Source organism: Protopterus annectens, chromosome 10.part0 (assembly GCF_019279795.1).
Source record: "Protopterus annectens isolate FY-2018-M chromosome 10.part0, PAN1.0, whole genome shotgun sequence".
Classification (NCBI taxonomy): Eukaryota; Metazoa; Chordata; order Ceratodontiformes; family Protopteridae; genus Protopterus; species Protopterus annectens.
The window spans coordinates 402,510,085-402,533,064 of record NC_056744.1 but is presented as its reverse complement, the minus strand read 5'-3'; the positions used below and the strand labels follow the sequence as shown (position 1 = coordinate 402,533,064).

Genomic DNA, 22,980 nt, shown 5'->3' with positions numbered 1-22,980 from the left:
TTCAATAAAGGGACCCAATTGCTGATGAAAGAAGGGGTCAATAGATGGGAAGTACCTACTCCTGGGTAAGAATTCAACCTTCAGCACTGTGGTCAGCTGACCAGTTGTTTGTGCTGGGGGGAATGACCGGTATGACTGGGGAAACTATTGTTGGTGCTGAGAGGGTCATAGGTACCTATGAAGGAGTCGGTACCGAGGTGACTTTTATAGGCACAGTAATAGGCTTCTGTGATGAAACAGTTGTAGGTGTCAATTTTGAAAGTTTAGGCTTCAGTTCCAAGGAAGAAACCTGGCCTTTAGAAGATTTTGGGTCAAGTGATTTAGGAGACGCTGGAACAGAGTGGCTCCTCTCGTTTGCTTCTTTCTTGGGAGACTTTGACATCTCTGCCTCAGACAAAGCCTCACTAAAACGGCATTTTAACAGCCCTTTGAGGATCAATTTGCTGTGCCGCTCTGCAAGGGTCTGAGCGCTGAAACCCTTGCAGAGTTCACATGACGGTTGACTTCTAAATGTGGCACCCCCAAACAATACACACAAGAAAGATGCCCATCCAAGTTGGGCAGCTTTCTGCTACATTCCTTTCACTGCCTAAAACCAGTTGTGTCTTTATGCTTCTCTGACATTTTTAATCAGAAGAAAAAAGCACGTACAACAACAAACGTTTCCAGACACACACAAGAAATAAAAAAAAAAAAAAAACAAGAGTTTTTTTTTAAAGGGTTGTACCAACAATGGTAACAAGAAAATACCCAGAAGGGGTAAAGAAGGGGGAAAAAGAGAATACCAACGATGGTATTAAAAAATTACCAGAGGTAAGAGGGAAGGGAGGGGCCTATACCAGTGATGGTAATGCGAGAAATACCAAAAGGGTAAAAAGGGAAGAAAGACAACACTCACACTCAGGAAATATCAACAGTAACTTATTTATTTATTTATTTTTATTTACTTTATTTATTTATTTTACATTTGTTGACCGGGCTAGTCTAACTGGATACATTTCCATTTTCAGTACAGGCCTGGTGAGAAAAGCTCCACAAAATAAGTACAGTAATAACAAGATGATAGGATTGCTATAAAAATAAAAAAGTTCACTAAAGTTGAAACAGAAGATATTTCAGCACATTAAACAGTACATAGCAAAAATGATTTACAAAAATATAGGACAAGATTTTCACGAGGTATAACCTAAGTGTTTTCCTGGTTTAAATTTTCTACCTATATTTAGACTTAGGAACATTATAATTAATAGATACTTTCCTGCTTATATTTGCACTTAGAAAAGAAATTAGTATAGATAAGGAGTTAAGGAGATATTAGTAGCATAGTTCATAGGTTCATAGGCTGGTACTAGGCTATCGGCCCTAGGACCTATACAAGCCTAGCCATAACAATTCCCTGGCTATTTCTTCCCACACTATTTAATCCCCTGGACCCCTGTCTAGCAGGGCGACTGACGTGATCCCTGGGGTGAATTTCCTTTCTCCCATCCAGTCATCAAGGTTACTTTTGAAGAGGGCCAAATAGGTTCTCTGCTTGACATGTATGGGCAGTCTATTCCAGAGTCTGGGGAGTCTCTGGGTCAGGAACCTATCCCTCCAGCATGTTTTGTTTATTGTGATGACAAGGTTTAGATCCCTGGAGCGTGTGGCTCTGAGGGATTGGGATTTCTTTAAGTGTAGCATATCCAACAGCTCTGGGTTTGACATGGCCTTGTATGTTAAGCAGAGATAACCTCAGAGTAGACGATATGCGACAGAGTATAGCTTAAGTTTTTAAAGGCGGTCAGCATAGGGCATCTGATTTAGGCCTGTGATTCTTTTATTGAGGTATTTCTGCAGCCTTTCCAGTTGTTGCAGATGTCTTGAGAGATACATACCAAATGGGGTGCTGTATTCTATAATGGGTCTAATGAGGAATGAGTACAGTGGGACAATGACCTCCTTTTTTCTGGATGAAAAGCCCTTAGTGATGAGGTGTGCCACATAGGATTTCCTGACTGCTGTGGCGATGTGGTTATTGAAGGTAAGACCACTGTCCACCTGTGTCCCTAAGTCTCTTATCACACTTTCGGTGTTTAGTGTACTGCCACCTATGTGGTAATACATGGGTACATGTTTCTTCACAAAGGGGATAACTATACATTTCTTGGCATTGAGCTTGAGCCCATGGCTCTGGCACCAAGCATCTGTTTCTGTAAGGCCCTTTTGTAGAGTATCGACATCATTTGGGGATTCAATAATGGCTCCCAGTTTGCAGTCATCTGTGAACTTTGTTAGCCAGAGTCCCTTAGTGTTGATCTGTACTTCAGAGAAGTAGATGCCAAACAAGAGGGGTCCCAGGACTGAACCCTGAGGTACTCCACTTGTCACTTGTCTGGAGCTGGATTTGGAGTCAGCTACTTTTACAGTGTGGGTTCTGTCAGTAAGCCAGCTGGCAACCCATTGAGTGATGTAGGGATTAATGCCCAGCTTAGCTTATGATTTCAGAGTGGGGGATGGTGTCAAAGGCCTTGGCAAGGTCCAGATAGGCTGTGTGGTCTGCCTTACCCTTGTCCATGGCTCTGGAGACTGATTCGAAGATGTCAATCAGGTTCAGAAGACAAGATTGGCCCTTCATGAACCCAAACTGGGTGGGGTCCAGTGTTTTAAGGTTGCCAATGTCTTTGTTTATAAGTTCCAGGATAATACGTTCCATGGCCTTGCAGATCAGGCTCGTCAGACTGATGGGGCAGTAGTTTCCGGGATCCAAGGTGGATCCCCCCCTTGTGGAATGGGATAACTGTAGCTGTGCGCTACTCAGTGGGCATGAAGCCTGAGGTGAGGGTATGATTAAACATGACACTTAGGTGAGGTGCCAGTTCATTTTGTAGTTCGTGTAGTACACAGCCCGGGATGTCATCTGGTCCCATGGATGCTGTATTCTTAGTTTTGGAGAGTGCGTTTTTTACCTGTGTGGCCGTTATTATGGGAATTTGGCAATCTTCCGTTATTGAGATGGGCCATTTAGGGGGTGAGAGGGGGTGAAGTTGGCACTGAATCGATCTGCCAGGATATTGGCAATATCCTTGGGATCAGTATATTTAATGCCGTTCTGTTGTAGCTCAGAGCAGATCTGAACATTGCCATTTAGATTCTTGACATAGTTATAGAATGCCTTGTGGTTGTCTTTGGAATCTTTGGCAATTTTATTTTCATAACTAGCTTTGGAGGATTTTATGAGGGATCTCAGCTTCTTACTGAGGCTGGTAAGGGAGCTTTTTGGATCCTGGGATTTTCCTCTAGTTGGAAGCTAGTTAGGTTTATTGCATGGGCATAGCCAGTGCATCCTAAGGAATATTTTCAGTTTTTTGTTTAAAGAGGGGTAGGGAAGGAAGAGAAGTAGGTTCAATAGGTAGAAGGTTCCAGTTTTTTCCTGTTGTGTTAGAGAACAGGGGGTTGCCTGCCATATTGTTAGACTTACTTATGCTGATCAGTAGTTTGTTTGATGAGCGTAAGATATTAAGATTTTTATAGGGGGTTATGAGGTTTGTGAGTATTGGAGTACTGTTAGGCTGGTTGAGGATTTTATGGGCAATAGTAAGTTGGTTAAATTGAAGCTGGTTTTGTAAAATAACTATGAAAACTAAGTTAACGACAAGTACAGAGTTAAAGAATAAGCTTTAGTAAAGATATTTTATGAAAAAAATTAGCTTGAGAGCAAGGTTGACGCATCCTAAACCTCTACTCGGCAAACAAGATCTGAAGGGAAGGGAAGACAGGCACTATTGGTAGCCTTAGCTCGAGAGTTTCTGGCTGGCACAAACTTGATATGATGGCTGAGCTGGTTCCAAGGACAGAACCGAGAGCCAACAATCAAGAATGAATGAAGACTGACATAATCCGATTCACTATTTTTACATGCTACTTCTCTTCTCAATAATCCAGTTGGATAACCTTTTGCAGGCATTACCTTAAATAATAGGTGTATGTTAGTATGTGTCAGTAATGATATGGGATGTGAAGCACATGACCTAGTTATGCATATGCAGAATGTTACACATGAACTGGCTATCTAATGCCAGTTGAAGAGTAGCTACTGGGAGTCAGTGATGCACTGAAGCATAGTTCTGGTCTCTCTGCATTTATTAATGTTTTACCATACAATGCACATTTGACTAAATACACAACAAGTGGTGATAAGGCCAGGTTGCATTTGCAGAAGTCGTCTAAAATCCAGAAACAGTAGGAATTACCCAAAAAGGTGGAAAAGACATTGTTGGGCTGCAGAAGATTACCAAGATGTTAGATTGTGTATCTGTGAGAGTAAAATGTCAAATGATGACTAAACAATATTTGTACAGTATAAAAAATTGGCATAGGCAGCAAAATGAGAAAACTTTTTTTATTTTTTTATTTTTATTAAAGGATAGCCTACAACTATAAACTCACAATCAAAGGACCTTAGTAAAGGTCATATATTCCAAACAAGCAATATACTCTGACTTTTCTATCATATTTTGCAAATTGAATTTTGGTACATAAACCACATTTTTTGTCAGATAAATCCAGAGAATGTAAACATGATAGAAGAAGAGTACTATCTAATTTATGGCAAAGCTTCAAAGCAATGCAAATACTGGTTTATAATACAGAAGAGACCATATATGAACATTTTGTCTGTCCCGTAAAAGTTTATATAGGTGAAACTAGAAGCTAAGTCAAACTATGTCTTATAAACATCTCAAAGACATCAAATATCAAAAAACAGGCAGTTCAGCAACAAGGCATTTTGCACACCACCACCACCACCTCTTGGAAAACAAACTGATTTTTTTCCCTTTCATTAATTTTAGAATGGGTTATACAAACAGAGAGAGAAAAGCAGCACAAAAGAAATGTTGTTATAAAAGAAATATACATATTTATATTAGCAATATATCTGAACTGGTAGTTCAATTATTTTTAATACTAGGACTAAGAACATCAGGGCCTGGCTGAGAAACTCTTCAGAGTCTAAAAAACCCATCCTCTTTTTTCCCCCATGAAGCTTTGCCAGATCTCTGAAGTCCATAAAAGGTGCAGTATAACTTCTATTACTGTCAATTCTAAGGTACAAGGGATGAGGGAGGGTATGGTAAAGAAAACCGAACTATCAAGCCAAATTTATTCTTACAGTAATTTTGTAACTTTTGAAGCTGAGATTGATGTCCCATTCTCTTTATCAGTTAACCAAAATCTCAAGCTACTCTTCCTGCATGGATCTTTATGCAGCAATGTCTGAACGTATGGTAGATGTAGCAATAATCAAAGATCTGGATCAGAGATCACATCCACCCTGTACTGTCTTACAAAACTATTTGGAGATGCCCACATTCTCAATGCACAGATATCACTGACAGATGCATTTCTGAAAAAGGCATGTGAAGTAACCATGGCTCTACCTGAAAGGCCCTGGGTGCCACAGGCAGAAGTTTACTGCACTTTTGACAAAAAAAAAAAAAAAAAAAAAAACTACCATCAAGTACGATTCTTTCCATCATGGAAATTATTACTGCACTGAATGGATCACATATGTAAACTTAGGGTTTACATTTGCAATATAAACACGCACAGCAAACACTAACTGAAAAAAATTGAAATGACGTTTTACATGGAGGCTTCACCCCCACACACACACACTCCTCAATTTTAGGCAATGCCAAACTGAAAGTACTTCCGACATAGCAAATCAAAACCAAGAAAATCTAAAGGTATTACTGCTCAATGCTAGGAGCCTAAACAAAAAACTCCACACCCTGGAAGCTCTCTTTACCCTAGAGAATGCTGATGTCTGTGCTGTCTCTGAGACATGGTTTAAAGCCGCGGACAGCACACTAACAGTGCAAGGTTATAATGCCTTCCACACATTTAGACCAGCTACTTCACAGGCAGGGACTAAAGGTGGAAGTGTCTCTATTTACATCAGAAATAAATATACTTCATGGCTGGTCAAAGAAGACAATGCACTTGAGCTGATCCATGTTCAAATCACTGTAGGTAAAATCCAATACCACTTCCTTGCAAGGTATAGGTCACCCTCTATGACCCAGGAAACCCATACCATGTAGTTAAACTTATTAGAAACACTAACCATCTAACCCAGTACCATACTCATGGGTGATTTTATCTACCCCACTATTAACTGGGAATCCTATATGACATCAAATGTACATGCACAGAGATTCTTGGATTTTGTAAATACAAACTCCCTGGACCATATAGTCAATACACCAACCAGGGGTGCAACCATACTGGATCTGGTCCTCACTACTATGGAAGAGTGCTGCACACCCCCTACTGTAATGGCTTCCCTGGTAAGGTCAGAACACAAAATGGTACCCTTTGAAGTAAAAATAAAACCTGGACCCCCCCAGCTAAACCATGAATATTCAGGAACTATTTTAAGAATAACCTCCTGCTATTAAGTGAGAACCTGGCAAAATTTCAAACGCCTATATACCCTGAGAACACCTCTGCGTATGCAGATCTGTTCACAGAAACCCTATACAAGCATGTTAATAGCTGCACAGAGGCAGCTGTACCCACTAGGAAGAAGTACAAAATTAAGTCAAACAAGCAAGCCACCCTGGTGGAATCACAAAATCAATCGGATGTATAACAGGAGGAAGAAAGTCATGGCAAAAATTAAGAGGTGCAGCACCCAGCAGGATAAAAGCACTCTCATCAAACTAAACAAACAACGTAGAGGATAAATAAAGTCTATCAAAGCCAAATTTGAGGCAAGGTTGGCCTCCCAGGCCAAGAACAACCACAAAACATTCTTTAGCTATGTCCGCAACCTCAAAGACAATACACAGTTGTGTGCAGAGCTCATTGTAAATGGAGCCACCTATACTGAGCCAGAAGATAGAGCAAACCTCCTGGCTGATAAATTCAGCTCCAACTTTACTCCTCTCTCCCCCTCAACCTTCCCTCAGGAAATATCATTAAATATAACTCCCCTTACTATCACTAGGGAACAGGTCCTTAATGTTCTCTCTAAGACCAAGAACACTGCATCGATGGGCCCAGACAATATCCCAGGATCCCTTCTAAATAGCATGAAACATGATCTATATATATAAAAAAGAGGACTGTAGTGTACGCACTATAACACATGCTAAAATGTGAAATGTGTTCACATATGCTGGATAGGGCACTAGTTAAGCAGCAACCAATGTAAGTAAAAGACTTGGTGAATCTGTGACCTGATCTATATGCATTTATTGTTTTAGTGTGCAATATACTGGTGCACTGTCTCCTTGACTAACAGCGTATTACTTCTACACAGTTTGTCTGTAGCAAAATGATGGAGTGACAGAGCTAATTGTCAAAAGACAGCTGAAATGAAAAGAAAAAAAACATTCATTCTGTTAATTCTCATGAACAGAAGGCAGCCACATGAAGAAACAATTACTTGTGCTAACAAAGGCTTAATTATCATATTTAAATCAGTGCTGAATATTCTGAGAAAAGGGGAAGATAATCCTAAATGATGTTTTTTGTAAACCTGTCATTCCTGCATGGCTCTAAAAATAACTTCCAAAAACTTAATTTAAGGGCATATTCACAAATCATCAAAAAAGAAGGGGTATCTTACTTATTGGACGTCCATTCTTCAGCCATGTTAACATTGGTGTAGGGATACCTGTGGCATCACATGCAAAGGTAACAGGATTGCTAATGATTTCATAGACTTTCTCTTCTGCAGGCCCTTCAATACTAGGAGGTACTTTGAAATAAAAAATGAGTGGTACATTGTTAAAAATGTCATTAAATTTTCTCAGCTGAATAACAAACGTCAGTGAGTGCAATTCAGTTACATACCGTACACATTAACATGGAAGTTCTTATCAATCTGTCCAGCAACATTTATGGCCTTACAAGAGTACTGGCCGGTATCAGAAACCTACAAACATAATAATTAATGTTAAAGCAAAATCTGTTCCAATTATTTATAAATATAAAATGATCTATAAAACATCACTATTTTTAAGCAATATAAATATAAAAAAGTATAGTTCTGTAAATAAACTTACCATAACGTGGATGTTCAGATGATCACTGCTGCTGTAGCCTTAGCAATATGGGTTATATCCTGCCAAGGATATAATAGTCAGCCAGCTTCCAAAGCTTCAGAGCACTTTCCACATGCTCAATCCCTGACTAAAAAAACATGTTTCGTCATCAAGCTCTTTAGAGCTTTCATGCTGACAGAAACAGGGAGGCTGAGCCATGAAAGGTTAATACTATAGCAACACAAAATAAATATTCACATCCTAGGAAAAACAACACACCAAGAAACAAGGGGGGATGTAGGGAGGGAGCAGCTGCTTACACAACTGTACTATGTTCACCATACTGATCACTGCTGCAGTAGCCTTAGCTAAATGGGTAGATTACCCTAGCTTAGAACATTTGGGAAGGAGAAGGAGAAGAGTCCAGGAGCCCCTGGAGAATGGTCTTTGCAAAGCCTGATGACCTAGAGAAGGAATCAAGCTATAGTGCTTTGTAAAAGTATGTAGAGAGGACCAAGTTTGCTGCTTCTAGAATACTTCTAGAATGCAACCCTTTCCAAAAATGTTTGTCTTAGATGAAGTCAAGGCCCTGGTAGAGTGGGTTTTGACCTTGCTTGGAATAATCTTGTTGTGGCAAGTACAACAGAAGGTAACAGCCTTAGACACCCACTTGGAAATAGTCTGCTTTGACACAGGTTGTCTTCTTCTTACCTTCAAAGGTATGCCATATCGTTTCTCCCTCACATTAATAATCAGGAAAAAAAACATGGAGATGAATAGTTTGGCTTAAAGTGAACTTGGATACCAGTTTAGGCATAAAGGAAGGATTAGTTCTCAAAGAATGCATGTCCTTGTAGAAATGAAATAGCATTGACTCCCCATAACAGCATGCAACTCAGAAACCTTTCTGACAGAAGGTTAGAAAAATCAGTACAAGTGATGTTAAGAACTTCAAGTCAGACAGGTTAATTGGTTCAAATGGAGCAAGTATTAGCTTCTCTAACACAAAATTAAGATCCCAAGGAGGGGCCACCAGTTTTCTTAGGTTCATAGGAAAGTACTAGGCAATCAGTCTGCAGACCATTACAAGCCTAGCCAAAAAGCCCTATTCAAAAGATTCCTCAACAATCAAGTAGGACAAGACAAGATAGACTAGGGGAGAATTTGAGGCTGCCCACCCAGTTATCTAGGTTTACCTTGAAGGTGGCAAGCATGATACTCTGCTTGATACATCATGTAAGCTAGCTCCAGAGGTGAGGGATACATTGAGATATGAACCTCTCACAACAACATCTTATTTATTTGCTGATGAAGGTTGAGTTCCTTTAATTGAGTACTTGAGATGCCATTAGTGCTGTAAATGAATAGGAAATCAAATAGGTTGGATCCCTCATGGGTTTAGTTCTGCTAAGGAATAAGAGATCAAATATGGTTGGATCTTTCATTGCTCAAAAGGCTAGACACAGTTCTCCACAATGGAGTCTGTATGAAATGGAGTGCAGGCAAAGGGTTGCCTGTTGCTCCAAATAACTAAGATTTTTGAGGCCACGGATCTTTAGTTATGAATTTCAGAGGTCTCCCAAGTTTTGTGATATGTTTAGACAAATGCATGCCAAAAGGTGCATTAAATTCGGTTTATTATCATTTCACCGGATCGCACACCAGGGAATCACGGTTATACCAAACCGAAACCGTGAAATTCAAATTAATGAATGAAAGAAATGAAAGAAAGAATGAAAGAAAACTCGAAGTATGGTGACTGTAAATGTCGACTTCGACATTTTCGAACAGTCACCACACTTCTGGGAACAGGATCACTGTGCGTTGCACAGTAAGCAACGAGTTTGCATCCCCCATATGGGGGGATGTGCCCCCTACACCCCCTGCAACTTATGTATACAAACTCCAGGATTGGACTACAGTGAGGGAAAGGGTACATTTCCTGATCCCCACTACAGTGCGATCTGCATCACACTGTCGAAACTCACAACAGCGAATGCTGTTTTGCATTCACTGTTGCAGGTTTCGACATTGTGACATTCGTTTTTTACATAGTGCAAAAGTGCCATTTCGCACTAGTGAAAATCGAATGAAGTCACATCGGGGAAATGATAATAAACCATTATATTCAATAATGGGACTGATAAGATACAAGTAAAGGGGAAATAAGACTTCTTTGGATGCAGTGAAGATACTTTTGTAAATCAGATGAACCAGATAAAAGGCTTTCTAAACTCCTTTGGGAGTATGACAGTCAAATGATAAGGCATTATCAACAAGAGTGCCTAAATCCCTTACCAAAGTGTTTGATTTGAGGGGTGCATCACCTGTACAGTAAGTGAAATTGTATGTTTACCAAACTGAACTATACTACATTTTTTTTTACATTTAAATTTAGACTATTGTACTTGCACCAGTTGTTAACATGGTTTAACCCAGTTAGTTAAAGTTTGAATAACAAGACCCAATTTACAGTTGTTTGCAAATCTAGCTAACTACAGGCCATGGGTGCTGGCCTGAAGGACTGAGAAATAAATGCAAATAGAGAGGGGACAAAACTGAGCCCAGTCATACACCACTGGTAACTTTTTTGTTTTCATAAGAAGTGGTAACTGTGACTCTAACCACATGGATTCTCTCAGTTAGCTATTCAGTGCACAATATAAGGATTTATATACACATTTACAAGTCTATCAATAATAGAGGACAGTGTCAAAGGGCTTGGCCAGGTCTAGATATGCTGCATGCACTTCATATTGCTTAAATCACTGCAGTGACTTTTTCAAAGAAATTAATGAGATTAAAGAAACAGGACCTTCCTTTGACAAAGCCAAACTGATGAGTGTTCAGGGTTAAAAGATTTTCAATGTCCAGATTAATGAGATCTGAGATAATGCATTTCATAGCTTTACATATGGGGCTAGTGAGACTAACGGGTCTATAGTGACAAGGGTCTGTAGATCGGCCACCATTGTGTAAAGACATTACAATGACTGGTTTCCAGGCTTCATGAATGTGACCAGTGGAGACGCTTAAAGTAAAGAGTTTAAGTAGGTGTTCAGAAAGGCCATACTTGGCACTGACAGTCAGGTGACCTCATATGTTATCAGGACACACAGATGAAGTATACTTAATTTTAGGGAGATCTGAGAGAACGTGTTCTAAATTAAAGGGGATGGCTAATATTGTGGAAATTGTGGAATAGCTATTCCTGTGGGTGGAGGTGTTGTTGTGTCTTTCGGCTTTTCCCGGTTAGGGGTCGCCACAGCGGAACTCCGGTCCGCTAATGATTGGTAGTAGATTTTTACGTGCCGAGTTGCCAGCTCTGACACACAACTTTCAACGAAGGTACGCCCATTCACGCATGTCTCCCTACAGAAGACGCTCTAGCTCAGAATCGAACAGGACAACGTCTTACTGTGAGGCGACAACACTACCGCAGCATACATTTGTATTAAATTTATAAGCTACATTATTAGTTATTTCCTTTGGATCAGAGAATGTACAGTTATATTTTCTAAAAGACTCTTGTTGCTTGCTAAGACTTAGTTTTCTGCTCTGCCACTGCCCTGAAAACATAGTGTTATCTGGGCTCAGCAACCATCTCTATGCCACTTGACTTCTACAACACAGAAGTATCAGGTCAAGCTCCAATGGATGGGCTGTAAACTTGAGACAGCCCATCCATATCAAGGTGACTGAAAACATGATCATGGTTAAAGCTAAAATTGTAATGCTGGAGGGTTAACCCCCAAGAAGGCAGCTTAGAATTACTGTGCTGAAGGGGAGTGTGGTCCATAACAAGTGTAAATTCCTTTCCTAACAAGTAGTATTTTAGGGTGGTAAGGCCTACTTGAATTTCAGACACTCCATTTATATTACTGAATAACATGATAAAACAGATGGAATGTGCTTCACTCTGTACCATCTGGGGTAACACTGCATCAGTTCCCATTTTGGATTTGTCTGTTATCAGTATAGGCTCCAAAGAGAAAAGATTTTTTGGTTTCTTAATGGCTTGTTTACCTCTGCCCAATAACTTTCAGTGAAACTTTGCCTTTGTCAGTCAGGATGAAAAGAATACTATCACAGTCCATGACAAATTTGAGATAATAGCTTTCTAAGACTAAAAATGCCTTAACTTTTTTTTTGTAGGTGGTGTTTGCCAACTCTGGACTGTATCTAATTTTACAGGCTGCAGCTTTAAATTCTCTGCCATGTATAACTTCTACTTGAGTGGCCTGGCTGTCAATCAACATAGGAGTAAGGCATTCAAAAAGCCTTGAACTTCAGGGAGAAGACTTTCCTATTCTTCAGTGATTATTAAGGCATTATCAAGATAGTCTGAAGCATAGCTAGTCTGGGGCTATTAGATTTTTTTTTACACGAGCTTCTAAAATGTTTCATCTGCTCCATGGAGACTAAAAGGCAGGATTTTTTACCTGAGAACTACACCCGGTAGGCAGAACGCCATGTTTTTCCTTATAGGTTGATAGGTGTGTACTAGGCTAATGCCCACTTGGCCTTTTCAAGCCTAGCCATGCATCCCAAACCCAGGGGCTTGGGACAGTAAATATTTAAAAGCATGGGACTGGGAAATGGACCATTTACAGGCTGCCTGTGTCCATTAGAAGCACAGGCATAAAACCATGGATGAGCTTCTTATTGATAATTTCCATTATAATTCCTTCCATGGCTTTGCATATGAGACTAATGACACTTATGAGTCTGTAATTTCCAGAGTCTGTAGATGGCTCACCTTTGTGCAAAGGGATGACTGTTGCTGTTCTCCATTTGTTAGACATGAAGCCTGTTTGGAAGCTATGGTTAAATAGCGATCCCAGACGGCTTGATACAGCATGTTTCATGCTATTTAGAAGGCATCCTGGGATATTGTCTGGGACCATCAATGCAGTGTTTTTGGCCTTAGAGAGAGCATTGAGGACCCGTTCTCTTGTGATAGAGTTTTCCTGGAGATATCTTATGCAAAACCCTTTTCAGAAACATTTTGAGATGAGAATGCATTGAAAGAGGAGGATCTATGAGCAGACATGCTGAAATGGCAGACAAATGAACCTTGATGGAGGAATGGGAAAGGCCATAGGATTGTAAATTACACAATTATTATAAAACCAGAGAACAACTAGCCCTGAATGGGCGCTGGTTATGTTGTAGCCACCAAATAAAAAACTTCCACTTGCTAATATATGATTTTCTAATATCAAGCTTTCTTGCTTCCACTAGTAGCAGCTGCACAGCCCCATTATACAGGTGCTGAAAGGGAATTAAAACCACATTGTCCAGGAAGTCAATTGAAGTTGATTGAGGTTGGGGTGTATCAAATATCCCTGATCTTGAGTGGGTAGATCCACTTTGTAGGGAAGCTTGTAGTAATTGCTCCTGGTCATTTCCAAAAGAAGGGAGAACCACTGATGTCTGTGCCAGAAGGGAGTCATCATAATGATCTTGGGAATTCCTTCTGAATCTTCAGAAGTACCTTAGATATCAGTGGCAAGGATGACAAATCGTACATGAATATTGCTGTCCAAGGAAAAGAAAAGGCATCAGACCTTATTGCATAGATTCCTGGAAGAGAATCTTGCTAGTTGATTGGTCAGAGAGGAGACAAACAGGTCTACTCGAGGAACTCCCCACAGATGGATCAAATCTTGGAAGATCCCCTGATCTAGTTTCCATTCGTCTCTGCCCTTGTCCCACTCAGCTCGCCTGTCACACAAATTTGCTCTGACAGAATGTACGATATCTGTACATGAGATTGTGCTGTGAAGCTATATCCCAAGCTTACATGGTTTGTCTGCAAAGAGGGTACAGCCTGGCTCTCCCTCACTTGTTGATGTACCATATGACTTTGGTATTGTCTGTAACAACTTGAAGAGGTCCCAGGGATGAAGGATGATTCAGCAAGTTGAGACAAAGTCCCTTAAATAGTCATTCTGACTTGTCAAACTGTCTTCGGTTTTGGGAGATTCCAGAATTCATTTTAGAATCTCGTTGCTATTTCTTCTTAAATGTCTCCTTACCTGCATTTTGTTGAGACTGTTTAGTTTATGTTTTACCAAAACTGGATGAGAGGTTTGAGAATCCCTTAGCATTCCTGGAAAATGGGCACTGAAAAATCAAGAAACTCCCTGTATCAACGTACCCTTTGATCACACTTTTTGATCACTTCTGCGACAATGGGGCAAAAAACTAAATCAATATCCAAAGGAGAATTTAAAATATTATTTTTACCATTTTCTGGGAAGCTCTGAGAATGCAGCCAGGCAAACCTCCTCATAACAGTACTAGTGGCCATAGCCCTGTAAGAAGTATTGACAGAATCATACACACTCACTGTAAATAATGAGAAGTGGAAAATAAGAAACCGATCTCTCCCGAGTCTGAATCGGACCTTATCTGTCCCTGCATCTTCCTGTCCAGATTCAGAATCTTGAATCTCTTCAGGAAAAGAGAAACTCATATTTTTTAACAGAAAATTCTTTATATGAAAGAGCCATACCCAGGAAACTACTCATGTCTAAGGAAGTTAGAGGAGGAGTTGATACATGTTTAGTTTTCTGTTTCATTTTGACAGAAAAATGGGATCAACAGTGATATTAATGGTGGCAGCAGCAGTTTCCCTAGGGATGAAGACAACATTCTGACAAAACAGGGAAGCACTGTAGAACACTTTGGCAGTCCCAAAAAGTAAAATAAACACAATTTATACACAGAAAAAATGGCTTTCAAATAGTACAAGTTTTAAACTGACAGGGAAAAAAGTGCTTTCATTTAAAAGTACAATGCAATCTCATGACAGTCCATTAAAACACAAACTCTTAGCTATAAAATAACTTTCCTGAGCAGGAAGTATACAGTTTTTAAAATAGAAGCTTTTTTTCCCTCAGAGGGAACTTATATGTCCAGCAAAGAAACAGCACAAGCCAACTATTGATCCTCAAAAGCCTCAGACTAGCAGGAAATCCCTGAAGGGCTTGGTGCCAAACATGTCTTTTTAGTCAGCTCAGCTTGAGCTGACTGACAGTTTGGTCACATGGAAGGTGTCCTGAAGCTTTGAAAGCTGGCCAGCTGTTACATCCTTTGCAGGATATAACCCCTATAGCTAAGGCTACCGCAGCAGTGATTAATAAGATGGACATTTATATTTATCGAGACACAAGACTTGCAACCCTATAAATGAAATGGGAAAGGCAGTCAAAATGACAAAGGTTCTAACTGAGCAAAAGACAGTCAAACTGGTTAATAAGGTGGATAAAACCTATTGTAAGTAAGTTATACAGAAAAATAATTAAAAAAGCATAGGGATGGACTAATGTAACAATGAAGTCAACTTCAATACAGAGATGGTTGTGCAACCTCACAGCTGGAAAATTTAAGACTAGGGGTGGTGCACGGAGAATCCAACCCCCCACAAAAGAATTAGTGACAAGTCAGATTTGATGTCTGGCACTTTGTGATTTCTTCTTTTGAATTAACTTCAGGTCTTTTTGACAGTCGGGTACATGATGCTGAACACACTTTTCAAGCAAATGCATCTGCAGATGTTTAAAAAGTTTTTCAAACTAAAGTATATATATATATAATGGGTTGGATGAAAGGAAGCAAAGGAAATTGGTAAGGTTCATAGGTTCATAGGTGTGTACTAGGCTAATGGCCCTGGAGACTTTGCAAGCTTAGCCCATAAGATTACCCTGCCATCATGCCACCTGACCTTAGTTTCCAGTGCCTCTGTCGAGTAGAGCCACTGAAGTGATCCCCGGGGTGAATTTTCTATTTCCTATCCACTCATCAAGATTTATCTTGAAAAGGGCCAGTGAGGTGCTCTGTTTGACATGTATGGGAAGTCTATTCCATAGCATTTGCTGTCTCTTGGTTATGAACCTGTCCCTCCAGCACGTTCTGTTGATTGTGGTAATGAGGTTGAGGTCTCTGCAGCATGTGGTGCATAGGGATTGGGATTTCTTTAGATGTAGAATTTCTAACAGAGCTGGGCCAGACATGGCTTTGTAAGTCAAGCAGAATCGCCTCTAAGTAGGCAATATGAGACAGAGAATAGTTGGGAGTTTTTTGAGTCTGTCCATATAGGACAAGTTTTTAAGACCTAGGATCCTCTTTGTCAGGTAATTTTGCAGCCGCTCCGGTTGTTGCAGGTGTCTACTGAGGTACATGCCAAATGGGGCATTGTACTAGATGACTGGCCTAATGAGGGAAGAGTAGAAGGAGACAATGACCTCTTTCTTCCTGGATGCAAAACCCTTAGTAATGAGATGTGCTATACAGAAGGACTTTCTGACCACAGTGGCAATGTGGTGGTCAAAAGAGAGGTTGCTGTCAACCTGTGCTCCCAGATCTCTTATAACGCCTTCTGTGTTCAGTGGACTACCATCGATGTGGTAGTTCATGGGAACTGGGTTTTTCCCAAAGTGGATGACGACACATTTTTTGGCATTAAGCTTAAGGCCATGGTTCTGACACCAGTTGTTGGTCTCAGTGAGGCCTTTCTGTAGGATGACAACATCACTTGGGAGTTAATAATGGCTCCCAACTTGAAATTGTCTGTGAACTTTGTCAGCCAGAGTCCCTTCATGATGGATTGGACTTCTGAGAAGTAGATAGCAAACAGGAGAGGACCCAGGACCGATCCCTGTGGGACTCCACTCATAACTGGTTGGCAGTCTGACTTGGATTCAGCTACTTTCACACTGTGGGTTCTACCTGTGAGCCAGTTTGCAACCCATCTAGTGATATAGGGATTTTCTATGACTCCTGAGTGGGAAATGGTATCAAAGGCCAGCTCAAGGTAGACTGTATGAACCACCTTGCCTTCATCCACAGCTCTGGTGACTGACTCAAAGAAGTCAACCAGGTTGAGCAGGCATGATCTACCCTTCACAAAACCAAACTGTGTGGGATCCAAAGTTTGGAGATTCCCTATATCCTTGTTTATTAGGTCCATCATGATGCGTTCCATAGCTTTGCATATCAGACTTGTCAGGCTAATGGGGTGATAGTAACCAGGGTCTGTAGATGACTATAGCGGTGCGCCATTCGGTAGGGACAAAGCCTGAGGTGAGGCTGTGACTGAACAGGGCACACAGGTGAGGTGCCAGTTCACTCTGTAGTTCATGTAGAACACAGCCAGGGATATTATCAGGTTCCATAAAAGCTGTATTCTTGGCCTTAAACAGTGCTGTTTTAAGCTGTGCAGCAGTAATACTGGGTGCCTAGCAATCTACTGGTATTGAGACTGGTCCTTGGGGGGGGGCGAGAGGGGAAAAGTTGGCACTGAATCTGTTGGACAGTATATTGGCAATATCTGTTGGCTCAGTATAGGAGGTACAATTGTGCAGTAGCTCAGAGCAAATCTGTGTATTGATGTGGAGGTTCTTTACATAACTATAGAAGGCCTTGTGGCTGTCTTTACTATCTGTTGCAATTCTGTTTTCATAGTTAGCTTTAGAGGATTTGATGAGGAATCTCAACTTTTTGTTGAGGCTGATAAGGGAGTTTTTCCAGTCTTGGGACTTCACTTTATTTCGCATCAATTTCCTCCTTCTGTTATAGAGTTTGTTTATGGCAGGTGACCACCAGACTGGCTTCCTTTTTTGGAGGAGAGATTCTTGGTTCTATTGGATATGGCGAGATCCATGCATTTGTGTACGTTTTAGTACACTGCATTGGTGTATGATTTGGTGGTCATGCAACTATTCTCCATTTGCATGGGTGCCGTGAAGTTAGCCACCTCTGTTCTTAGAAGCCCAAAGTTAGCTTTGGAGAAGTTTTTCATGGTGGTTACCTTTGCAAGGGGGGGGGTGGATTTCCAAGGTGATTAGTTTGTGGTCAGATCTAACCAGGGAGGAGTTGACTATTGGTGTAGAGCAACAGTCGCCATGTTAGTAATGACCAGGTCAAGGATGCTGCTACCTCTAATGGGGGTAAGGTTCAAGGCATTGGAATTAATGAATTCCAGGAAATGTTAAGCAAGTGTATTGGTACAATAGTAGTTTTCCCAGTTAATGGAGGGGTAGTTGAAGTCACCCAGTACGAGTGTGTTAGGTTGGACCCTAATATTCTCCAGGGTGCTTAGGAATGTGGAGTGAGTGTCTTGGGACATGGTTGGGGACCTATAATAGGCTACAACCTGAATTGTTGTCTTACTCAATGTTAGCTGCACCTGAAGTATCTGTGATGCATTATGTTGGGATACCAATCTGGAGGTGTGTGCATCCTTTATGAATATGGAAACACCACAGCCTTTGGAGCTTCGGTCCAAGTTCTGGGGCCGAAAAGTGTGGAATCAGTTATAGGCTGATACTGCAGGGGTGCTTTCTGCTGCCTTGAACCAGGTCTCTGTTACAGCACAAATGTTGATGTTCTCCATTTTAAGGAGTGCTTCTCGTGCATTTTGAGATTTAGACTTCTAGCACTGAGCAGCATGACTCTCAGACTGCATTTGTTTGTAGCTGTTATGGTGGTAATTTGCTCTTTGGACCACCGCATAAAAAAGGCACTATAGGGATGGCAAGAGCCTTGGCCAGTATCCAAAAACCCAGGGGTGACAGATGCAGGCCATCTCTGACAAAGCATCGAGGTCTGTCATTCATGTCATCCCAGGCAGACATATACTGGATCCCCTTAGAATGACACCAGAAACTTAGCCAATTGTTGAAATCAATCATTTTCTGCTTGTACTGTGGTATCATTCTGGGTGATGGTAGGATGCTGCTCAGGGCTACGGTCATACCTGCCTGGGCTACGGGTGGTCGAGTGCATTTCTGCCTTGGAGGTCTCTGCTGTTTGGGTAGATTTTTATTGACAGGGTACTCAAGGGTGGGTGTGTGGTTTGTGTTTTTATATGAAGACAGTGCTGGTATGTGTTTTGGAGGGCTATGTGTTCCATGTGGTGTGGTGCAAGTGCTGACCTTCTCCTCTTGACCATCTATTCTGATCTTGGCTGGAGAGTGCATGACTTCCAATTTGGATATATAAGTGCATCTCTCACAAGACTGAGTGCTGGGAGGTAAGAGGAGAGGATTTTCGGTGTACATGAGGCAGTTGCTACATTGCCTCAGGATGCCCAAGTTCACCAGGTTAACAGGAGAAAGCACAGGGAACTGACCTTTAGACATGCCTGGAGGGCTGGGCATTAATAATAAGTATTGGAGCTGTTTCCTTGTAGAATGTTTAGTGCTGGTAGCACTTTTGTGTGCTACAATAATTGCCACAAGAAGTCTGGTATGGTAAAGTGCTAGACTAATAAGATAGAAGCTATAGGGAATACCAGAAATGTGGCAGTGCAGTAGGGTCACAGCAATAGCAAACCAAATATTAGAGTGTATATCAAGGGTTTTGACATTCAGGGATACAAAGGTGATGATACCCCCTATATAGTCCTTGTAAGACCACAACTGGAATGAATGCTGTCTGCAGTTCAGCAGGTCTTAGAAAGAAAGAATGTTGTACTGTTGTACAGGGTACTGGTAAAGCAACCAATATTGGTCTTAGTGATAGAGGGAATATCGTACAAAAGTAAGGAGCCTAACCCCTTTTAACTAGAAAAGAATCAATTAGGAGATGATAATGGTATGTAAAGCACTGAAAGGGATTTCTGATGACACCAGAATAAAGAGGAATGACATCACACAGCAGATAAAAGAGGACAATGGCAGCCATATTAAGGGATCCCAGTTTAACTTAGACAACAGAAAACTAGTAGACAGGTGGGATGAGTTAGATGAATGTTTAAAAGAGGCTAAGGTAGCTGGAACATTAAAAAGCACCTGGGTACCAAGAGTGAGAGGAGGGAAAAGGGGAGGGACAGTTGCCTTTGGCTAGCTGTAACAATCAGGAAGACCACAGGGAGACACTGTCAAATTCGGCTGACACCTTTTATGTTTGTTACATAATTAGTTAAAGGCAGGACAACAGACTCACCATAGCAATACAGGATACCCAGAGCATTTGTAATTTGTAAAGCATGCCAGTGTAGCGATAAACAGCTGCACCTGAACATCTGTATGAATACTGATGTTTCAAAACAAGAAGCACATTCACTGGACTGGAAACCTTGATATGCCATACAGTTTATGAAATGTGTCTTTTGCTTCAGAAATTGAGTGTGACAAAGTTTGCAAATGACTCAACATTAAAACAAATTTGTATATCTAAATATGATAAACAATTCTTTAACAGTGAGAACTGTTTTGTCATCAGATTATATTTAAATACCTGTCAGCAAAACAAATAGTTTGATCTCATGGATCCATTTTAATAATGACACAGGGGATATATTTTCATGCCTTTATTATTTCATACTATTCCATAAACATGGCTATTTACAGATTCATAGGCTCATAGTTTGACTGGTTTATACTAGACTGTTGATCCAGTGGAGAATTTAAAGCCTAGTCAACGATCTCACTAATTTACCACAGCATGAATTAATATCAGACCTCATCATAGTTTTGGCCCATTTCCTTTCCATAAGGGCTTAATGGGGCCAGACCAGGGATGTTCTTATGATTACCCATCCATCTGTCCAGGTTACACTAAAAAGATCATGGAGCTACTCTGCTTTACCTACAGGAGGAGTCTTTTTCATAAAACAGGTATTCTCTCTGAAAAATATCTAAGCAGCCAACAGGTACTATTTATGTTTCAGTGCCAGTTTACAACTTTTGAGCAGGTATTTAGGGTGGTATTAGTTTTCTGCATAAGTAGGAATTTGTACAGGACTAGATAGTTTAAGATTCTGTAGGACAGATAGAGATCTTCTCTCAAAAGTAGGAAATGGATAAGTGTGAGTGTGCTTCAAGGTGGTTAGGGTAACTCAAGGAAGACATGCCCTTGAACACTGTGGTCTCTCAAACTGAGCTATACTAAAGGGAGGAGTTAAATTCTATTACTGATCTGATAAGACAGGAATAGAGGGGATCAGTGAGTTCCTTGGATCTAGATGCCATGCTCCTTGTGATTAGTCTGAGTAAATGTGTATACACACACATATACACACATATATATATATATATATATATATATATATATATATATATATATATATAGGTCTACTTCAAAGGATCGAAATTTCACAACCTCGAACCTCTAATCATCGAAGACCAACAGATCAAAGTTATGAAATATCAAACAGAAAAAAAAAATACTACTTGAAAACGTCTTTTTTCACGTTTTTGCAGGGGGCAAGTCCTCCCTGCAGGCCCCACACACCCTGCTACTTAAATATACCAACTCCAGGATTGCACTACAGTGAAGAGAACGGTAAATTTCCCATTATGCACTACACAGCGGTCTCCATTCACAATGTTCGATATTTCACAACTTCAATCATCTGATCTTCACAGACAGGAGTTCAGTGTTGTGAAATTTTGATCCTTTGAAGTAGACCTATATATATATATATATATATATATATATATATATATATATATATATATATATATATATATGGGTCTACCTGATAACACCGACACGCCAAAACACCGACAACGAAATAACCGACATGAAAAAAATGACAAAAAAAGAAAGTTCAAAAACAGGAAACTTCACATGCCCAACAAAACAAAATCCCGACAATCAACAAAACAAACACCTTTCCCGAAAAACACACACACAACACAAGCACACCAAAAACCTTACAAACCTACACTAAACCTTACATACACAACTATCTATGCCCTAGCCTTAACCCAAACCCTAACCCTAAGGTCCATCACTATCGTACACTTACCTTACCCGCACCCTAACCTTAACTCATTTAATCCACCCCTAACCCTTAACTCTGTCACTATTGCACACTTACCTTACCCGCATCCTAACCCTCAAGTCCGTCACTATCGCACACTTACCTTACCTGCACCCTAACCCTAACTCACTTAACCTGCCCCTAAACCATCACTATCGCACACTTACCTGACCTGCACCCTACCCTAACGTCCGTCACTATCACACACTTACCTTACCCACACCCTGATGCTAACGTCCGTCCCTATCGCACACTTACCTTAACATGTCAGTGTTCTCAGCGTCGGGATTCTCAAATGTCAGTATTCTCCGTTGTCGATATTCCGGTGTCGGTGTTCTCGTCGTTGGCGTTGTGCACTTTCAGCATTTTCAGGTAGACCTATATATATATATATATATATATATATATATATATATATATATATGGGTATATATCACCACATCGAATGATGATAAGTTCAAACATCCTTTGTTCGAACCGAAAAGTTCAAAAGCCCTAAACTGCAAAGTTACGGAAAATCGATTTTTTTTCCCCAGGGAAAAAAAATCGGTGGGCCGTCTTTGGGGCTTTGCTATTTCCTCCACTGTATTGTGATCTTGGAGTTGGTATATTTAAGTAGGGGGGGGTGTGGGTCAGTTTGTTTTAAAGTTTTGATTTTTTTTTTTTTCACGGAGCAGCAATTTTCGTGATATAGACCCTATATATATATATATATATATATATATATATATATATATACATATATGAAGCAGTGATCATTTGTAGTCAAAGGATAGTTCATAGTCAGTACAGGTGCCCAAATCCATACTGACCCAGTCAGCTTTTTAGGGAGGTGTCACCTATATGATGGGATCAGGAGTGCCCAGGTTTGCCAGAGGACATAATGTCGCATTGTTTTTTGACACCAAACACCACTTGTTGGCATGAGTTAGACCCTTCTGGAGAATATGTACATCATCTGGGGTATTTATGACAGCTGTGAGTTTCCAGTCATTGACAAACTTTGTCAGCCAGAGGCCTTTAGTATATCCTTTAATGTCAGAGAAGTAGACACCAAAGAAGAGTGGTCCCAGTAAAAATCCTTTCATAGGCTGCTTTGAAAATATACTTACAGTGACAAAATGTCAGCAACTTTGGCATTCATTATTCATTACATTGTATTAG

General features: G+C 40.4%; 1 protein-coding gene across 1 annotated transcript in view; it reads right to left on the bottom strand.

Moving 5' to 3' along the window:
* HMCN1 (hemicentin 1) overlaps positions 1-22,980 on the bottom strand; it is a 5,606,893-nt gene that overhangs the window by 1,503,604 nt on the left and 4,080,309 nt on the right. The window contains exons 61-62 of the mRNA XM_044085314.1: positions 7,846-7,927; positions 7,619-7,750 (exon numbers count right to left, since the gene is read on the bottom strand). Coding sequence (XP_043941249.1) covers positions 7,619-7,750; positions 7,846-7,927 — 214 coding nt within the window. The remainder of the gene's footprint in view (positions 1-7,618; positions 7,751-7,845; positions 7,928-22,980) is intronic.